This window comes from Cervus elaphus, chromosome 15 (assembly GCF_910594005.1).
Source record: "Cervus elaphus chromosome 15, mCerEla1.1, whole genome shotgun sequence".
NCBI classification, from domain to species: domain Eukaryota; kingdom Metazoa; phylum Chordata; class Mammalia; order Artiodactyla; family Cervidae; genus Cervus; species Cervus elaphus.
Window position 1 is genome coordinate 10117774 of NC_057829.1, and position 12742 is coordinate 10130515.

General features: G+C 43.8%; 2 protein-coding genes across 3 annotated transcripts in view; one reads left to right on the plus strand and one right to left on the minus strand.

Moving 5' to 3' along the window:
- The window catches only part of GNPAT (glyceronephosphate O-acyltransferase), a 34525-nt gene extending 25538 nt beyond the window's left edge, over positions 1-8987 (minus strand). For both annotated transcript variants that reach the window (XM_043925640.1, XM_043925641.1), the window contains exons 1-2: positions 8849-8987; positions 1057-1239 (exon numbers count right to left, since the gene is read on the minus strand). In XM_043925640.1, coding sequence (XP_043781575.1) covers positions 1057-1239; positions 8849-8926 — 261 coding nt within the window. In that variant the 5' untranslated portion in view covers positions 8927-8987. The remainder of the gene's footprint in view (positions 1-1056; positions 1240-8848) is intronic.
- A 76-nt stretch (positions 8988-9063) lies between these two features.
- C15H1orf131 (chromosome 15 C1orf131 homolog) overlaps positions 9064-12742 on the plus strand; it is a 31169-nt gene continuing 27490 nt past the window's right edge. Inside the window, exon 1 of the mRNA XM_043925643.1 lies at positions 9064-9285. Coding sequence (XP_043781578.1) covers positions 9198-9285 — 88 coding nt within the window. The 5' untranslated portion in view covers positions 9064-9197. The remainder of the gene's footprint in view (positions 9286-12742) is intronic.

A 12742-nucleotide genomic window follows, 5' to 3' on the forward strand; every position in this document is an offset into this window, starting at 1 on the left:
AGGAAACTTGACTTCACTTACGTGAAGTGAGAGAAGATTAATAATTTCCCCAAGACAGATCATGCTAGATGAAAACAATATGATTAACAGCATAGGTCATAAGTCTAAATCAGAGGAAAACAGACAGCAAATAATAAAGATAATAAAGAGTTTTCCTGGGAGATCAGTGGTTAGGACTCTGTGGTTTCACCGCCATAGACCCAGGTTCAATCCCCTGGTCAGATTTTGCAAGCCATGTGGTGCAGCCAAAAAAAAAAAAATTAAGAATGTTGCAAGATCATAAACCTGACTCACCTCCACTTAAATGTCAAAGAAGCAGGATCTCTCCATGAATATCAAGGTGCAGAAGCACACTACCACATGAAGGGCCACCACCGTGACGCTCCATCATGTCACCCTAGGACTTGGACCTGGACATCTCAAGTGACGTGTCCACAGCACAGAGCACAGCTTCTCTCTGCAGCCCTCTTCTCATCCCTCTTCTGAGCCCCTAACTCAGTGAATGGCTCCATCAGCCCAAATGTGAGATGTAGGCAGAGGGCCTTTTCAAGGCTCTCTGAATAATTTTGATGTGCCACGAGGTTTGAAAACCACAGGAAAAGTTACTTGTTCTGCTAGGGACACTCTTCTTCACCTATTGCACATAGAAAGTCCCTACACATCTTTCCAGCCCCATTTAAAAAATCACTTCTCTTACTCCCTGCACAAAATTAATCACCCTTATAATTAATTAATGTCCTTGCACACTGGCCTCCCACTAGCATGTCTTGTGTACATGTTTCATTGTAATTGACTGTACACCTGTCATCATTTCCTATTAGACTAAACACTCAAGAGGTCAAGAACTCTGCTCAACTAGCTCACTATTAGACACAATGTCTAGCAAAGAGGCTAACATGCATTATAGGTAAAATAAACGTTGGATGAATGTGCTAAATACAGTGAAATCTAAAAAGATACATTAAAAATAGCAAAATAAATTCATAGAATCAAGAAGAAAAAGAAACTTGTACACAATGAATGAATCTGGCTATGGCTGAAGATGGAATCACTTACCTGTTTAATGACATAATGAATCTCTTCAGAATTGAGAACACTACATTTAATATCACTTGGCTTACAAGGAGTAATTCCCTTATAGACAGGAGGTGTGTAGCATTTCATTGCAAACTTCAAGTCACTGACATGCCTCCTCTCCTCTAAAATATCTTCAAACTCATCCCACTTTTTGAGCTCTTTCTGTGGACAAGACAAAGGAAAGAAAGTCATGAACATGCTGTAAAATAAATTAAGACAGGTTAGGAACTACATTGGTAAGGTTTCATCTCTGTCAAAATTTTTATTCTGACATAGAATAAGGACAGAATGCCCTGGAGAAGGAAACGGTAACCCCCTCCAGCATTCTTGCCTGGGAAATCCCATGGACAGAGGAGCCTGGCTGCAGTTCGTGGGGTCGAAAGAGTCGGACACAATTTAGTGACTAAACCACCACCACCACCACCACCACCACCACCACCACCATATGTATCTGAGAAAATTCCATATATGAAGTGAGTGGGTCGAAATAAATTTTTGCCTAAAACAGAAAAGCAAAAAAAAAAAAAAAAAAAAGAACAGGGTGTTCCAATGTTAGATTTTCACATAGTAAGAAAAAAAAATGTAGTTATCATTAGGCTCAATGAATTGATATTAAATTGTAATATTTTATTTTTGATTGCTCTCTTTATAAAGCCAGTGTCCCTGTGGGAAAGTTAACAAATACAGTAAAAGTGGGCACTAAGCTCTAGAGCAAATCTGATCAATTTCACAGGTTTCATCCATCACACTTGTTGTGTCTGCCTCTTTTACTTGTTTTAAAATTTTTTTCGTTTTAAATTTATTCAGCTGTGCCAGGCTTTACTTGTAGCATGTGAACTCTTAGTTGCGGCATGTGGGATCCAGTTTCCTGACCAGGAATTGAACTCAGGCCTGCCTGCATTGGGAACACTGAGTCCCAGCCACTGGAGCAATGGGGAAGTCCCCACTCCATGCCCTTTTAAAACACAATTCTGGCCAAATTCTGGTTTAACATATGACTTCCCCCTCAGCTCCTTCAGAATAAGACCTAAGCCACTCCTGGTGTCATACAAGAACCTCTGAGACCTGGCTTTTCCTTCTCACCACACTCACAGTCCACTTAACAGTGCGTGATTTGATTTCCCCAACACAGTCCATTGCTGACACGCCTCTGGGCCTCTGCACATGTCCATCGGCCTGGAGTGCCCTTCTGTTCCTATCATCCTTGCTCAGGTATCACTCTTCTGTGAAAACTCCTCGAATTCCCCTGATGGAATCACTCTGCCTTCCTCATTAGGGCTTCTTTCTACATATAACTATTATGGTATGTATCCCATGACATGATCATTTGCACATCTGCCTGCCTACTAAAATGCAATTACCTTGAGGGCATCTTTGTATTTTGCATCTGTGTATTTCCAACATCTAGCTCTGCTTGGAATATATATATTCTGAATGACTAAATGTTAAGGTAATTTAAAAAAAAAATCCAGATTTTTAAACAACATGAATATAAACAGAAACAAAAAAGCATTGATGGGGAGCTTAAGTATGAAAGGGTAGTATGAAATATGCAAACATGAACATTTTTATGTTCATATATAAAGAAAATATATGAGGGGAAAATATTGTAACTGTTGGAATTCTGGTATAAAACTGCAGTCACTGTAACATATCACAGACTCCTGCTGAAGAACCTCACATTAAATCTCACATTTCTCTAAGTAACAGTATAAGTTATATAGGCTCAGACTGGGTAGAATGCCACAAATTGCCATTATAAATGATATAATTTTAGGGACAGAAAGATCTTAAGAGACTTCCCATTTAGTGGTCCTAGGTGTGGGAAGAGAAAAGGACCAGAATCAGTTGGGGAGGTGTGTATAGGGTTGGGGGGTGCAGAGACAGACAGAGAGAGAGAGGAAGGGGGAGCGGGGAGAAAGGGAGTCCTCAGAACGAGAACTCGCCAGGCAGAGCAGCAGGAATGCATACTCTCCAAACTTGCAAGATATGTTCACCTACAGTCCTTCCATGGTTCTGTTAACTGCAGGATCAAACTCACACCTCTTAACACTTGACCCAGCTACACAAAGACCTAGTTATCTAAACAAGCTATGACAGCCCATGGCTCCTACAGCTTTGTTCAAGTTACCTCCAGGAGCAGCATTCCTTATCAAACATTTGGCACCTGTAATTAATATTCTTGGCATTGTGGTATATGTTGGTGATATGAGTTGGGTGACCCAGAGAGCCACAGCTTCTTTTGTTGGTAACCAGGTGCACGGTGGGACCAGTTGTTGAGACAGGGCACTTACAGATGGCCCTCCCCCACTGTTCGCCTGGACAGTACTCAGCCTTCAACCACAGTTTCTGTACATCTCCTCTGTGTACTTTTTCTAGATTCTCTTTAACGTAGGACTGAAATGGTCATCTTCTTCTTTGAGTCTGCAGGGAATCCTCATTACATTTTCATCTAGAAAACTTCAATCAACTTGTATTTGGTGTTTCCCCTACAAGACTGTGAACTTCTTGTCATGTGTCTTTTTAAAAAATTTGTTCTTTCTTTTTGGATGTGTTGGGTCTTCGCTGCTGCGAGGGCTCTTCTCTAGTTGCAGCGCGCAGGCTTCTCGTTGTGGCTTCTCTTGTTGCAGAGCACGGGCTCCAGGGCGCACAGGATTTGGCAGTTGCGGCTTCCAGGCTCTGGAGCACAGGCCCAGTAGTTGTGGAGCATGGGCTTGGTTGCTCCACAGCATGTGCGATCTTCCCAGATCAGGGATCGCACCTGTGTCTCCTGCACTGGCAGGCAGGTTCTATACCACTGAGCCAGCAGGGAAGCTCTTTGTCACGTGTCATACCTTTTTGTACTTCTAGTCCCTAGTAGGAACCCAGTCATCGTTTGCAGAATGGTAACATAAATTACTAAATGAAGCCACTTCTTGAGCCCTGTTGATGACAGCTCTCCAATATTCAGTCTAAAGCTCAAACTTCTCCCAATCTGGTCTAACTCAATGTCTAATACAGTGGTTCTAAACACAGGCTGCATATTAAAATTAACTCAGCGAACTTAAAAAAAAATTCTGATGCCCAGGCCCTCCCAAAGATTCCTGAATATTTTGGTCTGTGAGTTCTCCCTGCGTATCGGAAGTATTTTTGAAAGTACTTTAAGTACTTCCAACATGCAGCCAGGGTTGAGTGTTACTGCTCCTTAACTGGCCTTCCCCACATCTTGCTGGACAAGTATTTACCATCCTAAAATAAATACTCACAGGAGCAAAATACAATGAGGAGTCCAAGTCAGAAGACTGAGGTGAAGTGTTTTTCCGCCACTGTCTTCCCTATCTTACTCTGTACAGCAAGCCTCTACCTGTACCCCTGTCAACTGCTCTGGTGGGCCCATTCACTCAACAGTGACCGAGAGCCCCAAATACACCAGGCGTTGCTCCACAGGTCAAGAATACAGCCTGAGCAGGGCAGACAGGCTGTGTGAGGGAGCTGAGTGTGCCCTTAAGGGGATAAACAACGAAGAAACAAGATGGGCTCACGCAGGGGTCCACCGTAACATGCTGGCAAAGGTGCCTCTATGGGAGCGCCCTGACTTACAGCATGTGCCGCTGTCTGTGGTATACACCCTCCCACCTGGCAAGTTTCAGGCTACCAACGCCTGTGTGGGTGCTAAGGTGCTTCATCGTATCTGACTCTGTGCAGCCCTACGGACCTTTGCGCCACGGGATTCTCTGCCCACGGGATTCTCCAGGCAAGAGTACTGGAGTGGGTTGCCATGCCCTCCTCCAGGGGGTCTTCCCGACCCAGGAATCGAACCTCTGTCTCTCACATCTCCTGTGTTGGCAGAGGCGGGTCCTTAACCACTAGTGCCACCTGGGAAGCCTCAAGCTACCAACACAGCCTTACTAAACCCAAGAGTTAGGAGGAGGTGGAAGGAGCCACTGTACTTTAGGATTTCCACCTTACAGTGTGACATAAATAACTTCAAGAGCATAACAGTGAAATTTAGTAAACTAATGAGGAAGTGCTGAGTTGTATTAACTATTTTTAACAGAATTTATTTAATGGACATTTATATAATAACCTTTATTTTTAATAACAGCAGTGTTTTAACCATAGGGTTGCAAACTTCATACAAGTTAAACAATGAGCTTTGAAAGTCAGGATAAACTGCTGTAGCACAACACTGAAGAGAGAATGTAAAGAAAATAAAACAGTAACTAATGAAGGAGAGTGATTGGAGAGCTACTTTAGACTGACTGTCGGGGGGTGGGTAAGGCCTCTTTGAGATGATGCTTGAGCTGGGATCTCAATAATAATAATAGTGATAATAATAAAAGGCCAGCAATGCAAAGTTCTGGGAAAACACAGCATGTCGTACTCTAAGTACTCTGAGGAGGGAGCATGCTTACTTCTGAGAAACAGAAGGCCAGTGTGGCTGAATACCAGCGAGCGAGATGAGTCAGTTCAGAGACAGAGCAGTCGCCCGACTGTGTAGTCTTGTAGGACACTGTAAAAGGACTAGACTTTTCAGTCAGACTCTAATAGGAAGTTGTAATTTGCGTTACCCCAGCAATTACCCAGTCCCAGCCTACTTTTCATCTGTGGTATCACTGGACGATTCCAAGCAGACCTATGGCTTCAGATACAACCTACTTGCTGATGACCGTCATATCCATGTATGAAGGCCAGATCATCCTCTCTTACTCTGGTATCATATTTAAATATCATATGAAATATACTTATAGGTCATATCATTAGAAATATCATATTTCTAACTGTATTTGGATGTTTCCCCAAATCTTTGTGATGTATTGGGTCCATAACAACATAATTCACAAGTTAAAAATCACAATGTTGCCTCTTACATCTCCAACTCACCACATCTTAAACTGAAATTACTATTGTTTAATCCCAACTAAACCTGTTCCTCTTCCTCTTTCTTACCAGTGAAAGGTGGCATCGTCCCCCCAGGTGCCCTATCACAGAAATCAGGAGTCAGTTTCAGAAGGCCGCCTCTTGGCCACCACATGTAACTGTCCAGAGCACCAGACTAACTCACCCATCTCCCTTCTCCACAGACTCACTGCCACTCATCACTTTCCTGAACTGTGGCAACAGAGTTCTAACTGATCCTCACACTTCCAGATCAGATTCCTTCCCTAAGTCTTTCTACAGTCTCTGCTTTAGTAAAAGAGATTATCCACACAATTTGAGAAAACTAGTAGTCTTCTTGGGCTTTCAAAAATACAAATCCGATCATCCTTAAATGATGCCCTGTAGGGACTTCCCTGGTGATCCTGGGGTTAAAACTGCACAGGGGGAACAGGTTAGAACAGGTTCCTTTCCCTGGTCAGAAAGGAAACTAAGATCCCACATGCCGCAGCCAAAAAAAAAAAAATAAATGGTTGCCTCATAAAGTTAAGATTTATCCTTAAGGGCATTTAAACATATAAAACTCCTTTAGGAAATATCCTCTGCCTATTTGCTTAGCGGTGCTTCTCATATTCCCTTTATTCTACCCGAGCCTATCTTGGTTCCCCCAAACATGCTAGGGTGTGGTCTTCTTACGTTGGTGCCTAGGGTAGTCTTCCTCTTCCTCATCTACCATTCGTATCTCAAAATCTCATTTCAGGTGTCATATTCTCTTAGAAGCCTCCTCGAAGTCCCCGAACAGGTTGGGTACTCCTTCTCATCCCTCCCACAACATACTGTGCATGCTTCAATCATTGCGCTTATCTCACCTGTGTGTGTACTAAGTTGCTTCAGTTGTGCCTGACTCTTCATGACCCTATGGATGAACCGTAACCCACCAGTCCATGGGATTCTGCAGGCAAGAATACTGGAGTGGGTTGCCATGCCCTCCTCCAGGGGATGTTTCCAACCCAGGGATTCAACTCACATCTCTTATGTTTCCTGCATTGGCAGGCATGTTCTTTACTACTAACGCCACCTGGGAAGCCCTTATCTCACTTCATTATGATTATTTGTTTATTTTCATGATCTCCTGCGAAGTCCTTAAAGGCAAGAGGTGGATCTTTAACTTCCATACCTGGGACACTGACAACGCTGACTAGGACACTGTAGGCACTTACTGCTGCAACATCTGCTGCAATCAGCGGTTTCTAAAACATCTCTTAAGATTAGAGTGTTGCACAGTTAAGAGCATGGCGAGGAAATATATAAGGGCAGTCTGAACTAGTAAGAAAAAGTTCAGGTTAACAAGAAACTAAAGCCTGTAGTCATAAGAGTAGTGAGGGTTGCTGTCTAGCTTCAAAAGCAGTAACAGAGTACATGTAGTTGCTTTAGTTTTTCATGTGAAAAAGTGGACCAAAGTCTTATCTTTGGTAAGTGGGGGAAATAAAAATCAATTATTTCCTTTAATACACATGTGGAAAATTGCTGTTAATTCAGGAACCAGCTTAGGGCTGAAAAAGCTACCTATGGGGAGTCAGAGCTAGACAGTAACCCTCTTCACTACATTCCAAGGTTGAAATATTTCACTGAACTACAAAGTGAGGTCAATGAAGAGAAAGGCACAGTGATAAACCTTAGGAGAGTGGACAATTAGCAGCAATTATAAGCCCAAGCTCTTCACAGCAAGGCGACAGAGGTTTTCCCATGCTCCACTGATTTCCCAATTTGAAGGTAGACGTGGGTTTTGTTGTTGCGGTTGTTCAGTCGCTAAGTCATGTCCAATTCTGTGCAGTCCCATAGACTAGCCCGCCAGGCTCCTCTGTCCATGCGATTTCCCAAGCAAGAACACTGCAGAAGGTGGCCATTCCTGTCCCCAGGGGATCTTCCAGACCCAGGGATCCAACCCGGGTTGCCTGCATTGTAGGTGGATTCTTTATCATATGTACATTCTTTTCTGAAACTGAGTTTCTGGTTTACTTTGCTCTTTCATGCTTTCCCTGTTACCACGTTCCTACATAAATTAACCTTAGATTTAAGCCAGAACATTGATAACATGACTTTAAAATATGCACTTTTATTTCTTCCTATGGTAAATAAAAATTAATTTGCTTTAACAAGTCAATTGCCCCAGGGTTGTGCAATACTGGGAGCTACAAATTTCTGCCTCAAAATATCTTCATGAATCTGTGAGTGACTAACATTCCGTTGTCAAAAAGGACCAGTTAAAATCAGAAGGGGTTTAGGCGGTGAAAAGGCCAACTGTAGGGAGGCCGGGTGCCATTAGGTGTCTTTCAAAATGACTTGTGGCAAAAGTACAATAATGGACAGAGACAGAAACACAATAAAAATTTCCAGAAGCTCCTAATCTTCTTAGATTAAAAGTCTTAGAAACTCGATGCACACATACAAGCCAAACACTTTTTCTCCCGGGAATATCACACCTGCGGAAGAGCGGGGTGGGGAACCACAGGCTATCTCAGGCTGGGTCAGAGCCGCAGGTTTCCCCGGTTCGAGAAACCAACCAAAAGGTAGTTCGATTCACCCTCGCTAGAGACGGAGATTCCCAACTTTCCTCCCTCGTTCCAGTGTCAGCGGCTTCCTGAAGGCCCCATGCCTGGTGGAGTGAAAGGGAAGGAACGAGCGGGCAGGAACCAGAGGAACCATCACCAACACAAACTTCTAAAAGCATACCGACGCTCACACACACAGAGATACACCGTCGCCCTGGAAACCAAATCAATCACCTCATCCCTCCTTTGGGGATCTCGGACCCACTCCTTTGCACCTCGGGTCGCAGCCCGGAGGAACCCGGGACCGAGAGAAGCGGGTCCTCTCGCAGCCCCGCCCCGGCCTCGCTCCCCTGGGCGCATACCGCGTAGAGGAGCACGACAGCCCCGGGACCGGTGGAGCCGACGGAGAAACAAGACTTGGATGAACTGGAAGGATCCATGCTGAGGCTGCTGTCCCGGGTGTGGCCTGGGATTCTTTGCTAAGCAGTGGTGGTGCTGCTGCTGTGGGCGGTTCTTCCGCGCGGGGCGGCCCGACCTCGCCTAGGGCGGCAGCACCCTCTACGGCCGCTCCACAGGACCCCGGGCGCCGCCATCTTAACCAGGACGGAAGCCGCGCGGGGACTTACGGCGCGCGCAACCCGTCAGAAACCGGAAGCGGACGGGGAGGCCCGCGAGATCTGTGCTGTCCCGCCGCGGCCCGCCGGCCTCACGATGGCTCAGGAGACCCGGTTGGCGACTTCCGCGCCTCCCGGTTCTCAGGCCCTTCTGGACACTTTGCTCCAGAACCTGTACGACTTTGGTGAGTGCCGGGCCTCGGAGCCCACGTGGAGAGCCAACTTAAGGACCCCGGACCTGGCTGGCCTCAGCTTTCAGGCTAAAGTTTCTTGCTCCTCGAGCACTCCTCGGCTCCTCCAACCAGGTTCAGATAATGGGTCCTGCACCCTCCCCTCGCCTACTACCGGGGTCTGTGAGTCTTTCTATGAATCAGATGTCCCAACTCGTTCCTGAGTGTGGGGGCCAACCAGCTTGCTTGTCGAAAGCATTAACGCTTTCAGACTTAACGAGGAGATGTGCACAGGACCTCAGGCTCTGGAAATGGCATCCTTTCTCATTCCCGACCTCTGGGAAGCCCCTTTCCCCCACGCACCGCCCAGATCCGCCTGATCCTCGGGCATTGGTGACAGCTTGTCGCGTTGGGACCTCTTCTTTTGGTGACTTCAGAGAATGGTTTCACATGAAGCTTTTCACGACCTCTCAGCCTTAAGTTGGCTGACTTATGCTCGCCTTACTTCATCTTGATTGCGGGAAAGGAAACTTAGCATTAAAGGTTGGGAACTCCTGGCACTTAAGCAAGGATCCAGTTCTACACACTCTGAAGAACTTACCCCAGGGAAGATGACACTCCTTCATGCACCGGAAATCATTAGGCATTAGTGCCTTATAGGTCAAACACATTTCTTAAATTTGTAGTGTGATGTTGCTGTTTTATTTTGGAGCCAGTTGCTCAAAATTCTAAGCTCATGACATAGCTTAGAATAAAAAATAATAGCTAAAAAAGCATTGCGATTTTACCATACACTCCATACTTTACATGTATATACTCATTTAATTATCACAACAATTCTATGAAATAGATACTGTCGTTAATACTATTATTACAAGACAAATAGCATTATTGTAGAAATAAGCACTAGAGGTTAAAAAACTTGGAAGTTCACCCAGCTAGTGACTTGAAGAGTTTGGATTCTAAGCCCCACACTGTCTATTTCCAACTCCTGCACTTGTATTGACTTGTACTGTGGATAGAGTATCTCTGGGCCTTTGGAAATGTTGGAAGACAGAGAAGACTTAGTCTCTGACCTTGAGAAGTCCTAGAGGAGAAGACTTTTCTGCAAAATCCTAAATATAGTTTGTGTTAACACAGGCCGGAACTTACACTTGGAGCTCTGAAGACACGGGCTGTATCTACTTGTTTTTATATCCCTAATGCCAAAGCTTTTTTTAATGTGTATATTTTATTGAAATATAGTTGACTTAAAATGTTTCGGTGATTCATTTATACAAATACATGTATTATTTTTTTGGAGTTATTTTCCATCATAGGTTATTACAAGATATTGACTATAGTTTGATGTGCTATACAGTAAACCTTTGTTGCTTGTGCATATCTATTTTTTAATTAGAAATCTGGCATTCTATTTATACTAAGTCAAACAAGTGGAGTCAAAATGTAATTTTTTTAGTTAGGCAAAAATTCAAGTTTTCTTATATATATTATACATATGTATGCAAAAGCTTTTTAGAAAGAAAAAAGAAATGGAGAAATTGGAGAACATAATAAACTAAATGAAATGGGAGCACTGAAGATGAAGTAGAAAAAGTGAAACTAGGTAAAAAGTAAAAGATCATCTATAGTCTAATTGTTTTTAAACATGAGTGCTCATTAGAAACATATCTGGAGCTCTGAAGGAAAAAACTACCTGAGCATTGGTATTTTTCAAAAAAAATTCGAGATAATTCTTATATGCATCTGGATTTTAAAAAGTGATTACAGGTTTTTCTATTAGATCCTAGTTTTGGTGATATAGAGTTCTATTATTTTTCTGTTGACCAATCATGATACAATAGTGTTAAGTGAGTAGTGGTTACATAATTACAAAGTAAAAGATGTTTATCAGTTCTCACAGTCAATAGCCAGACAAAAAGCAAAAGATAATTACAATTGCAAGCCATAATGGGAACATGATTAACGATATAAAGTAATTACATAGAATTTAGGGGGGATCAAGTCGAGTGATGTGGTAAGTGGAAGTGCATACATGCACATTTTTCACCCACCCAGTCAGTGTGTTTTGGTTGGTGCATTTAATCCATTTACATTTAAGGATCTATATGTATAATCCTATTATTACTGTATATAATATAATATCCTACTATATTATTACCGTTTTCTTAATTGTTTGGTCTTAATTGTATAGGTCTTTCCCTTCTCTTGTGTTTCCTGCCTAAAGTTCATTTAGCATTTGTTGTAAAACTGGTTCCGTAGTGCTGAATTCTCTTAACTTTTGCTTATCTGGAAAGCTTTTGATTTCTTCATCAAATCTGAGGGAGAGTTTTACTGGGTAGAGTATTCTTGATTGTAGGTTCTTCTCTTTTATTACTTTAAATGTCATGCCCTTCCCTTCTGGCTTGTAGAGTTTCTGTTGAGAAATCAGCTGATAGCCTGATGGGAGTTCCCTTGTATGTTATTTGTGATTTTTATTACGACAAAATGGGGTTGCCAAGAGTCGAACATGACTGAGCAAACATCTCTTACTCAAGCTTCTTGATAGGAGGGACTGGGTCTTGCTCTGTGGGCAGGGCCTTGCTCAGTAAAGCTTTAATCCAAATGTCTGCTGATGGGTGGGGTTGCACTCCCTCCCTGGTAGTTTGGCCTGAGGCATCCCAGCCCAGGGGTCTGAGGGCTCTTCTGTAGGGTTAATGGCAAACTCCTAGAGGGTTTACTTGCTAAGGGAGACCTTCCAGTGCCCCCGTCCCTATGGTGAGCTCCTGCCAACCCACGCCTCCAGAGGAGGCCCTCCCACACTAGCAAGTAGTTTAGGTTCAGTCTCCTGTGGAGTCATTGCTCCTCTCCCCTGGGTCTTGGTATGTACAAAATTTTGTTTGTGACCTCCAAAGACTGGAGTCTCTGTTTACCCCTAGTCCTCTGGAAGGCCTGTAATCAAATCCCACTGGCCCTCAAGGCCAGATTCCCTGGGGATTCCAAGTCCCTGTCAGATCCCCAGGCTGGGAAGCCTGACAAGGAGTTCAGAACCTTCACAACAGTGCGAGAACTTCTTTGGTTTTATTGTTCTCCAGTGTGTGGGTCACTCACCGGAGGGAATGGGTTTGGATTCTATTGTGTTTGCACCCCTCCTACTGTCTCACTGTGGCTTCTTCTTTGTCTTTGGACGTGGGGTGTATTTTTTTTGGTGGGTTCCAGCATCTTCCTGTCGATGGTTGTTCAACAGCTAGTTGCAATTTTGGTACTCTTCCCGGAGGAGATGAGCACACATCCTTCTACTCCACCATCTTGACTAAGGTTTTCTAGTCGACTCTTAATACATATATTTTCTTACCAAAGGTTTGTGTTTTGAATTTAACTTTTGGCTGCACTGGGCTTCACTGCTGCCCGCGGGCTTTTCTCTAGTTGTGGTGAGCGTGAGCAAGGGCGCCTCTCTAGCAGTGGTGCGCTGGCTTCTCCTCGTGGGGACTTC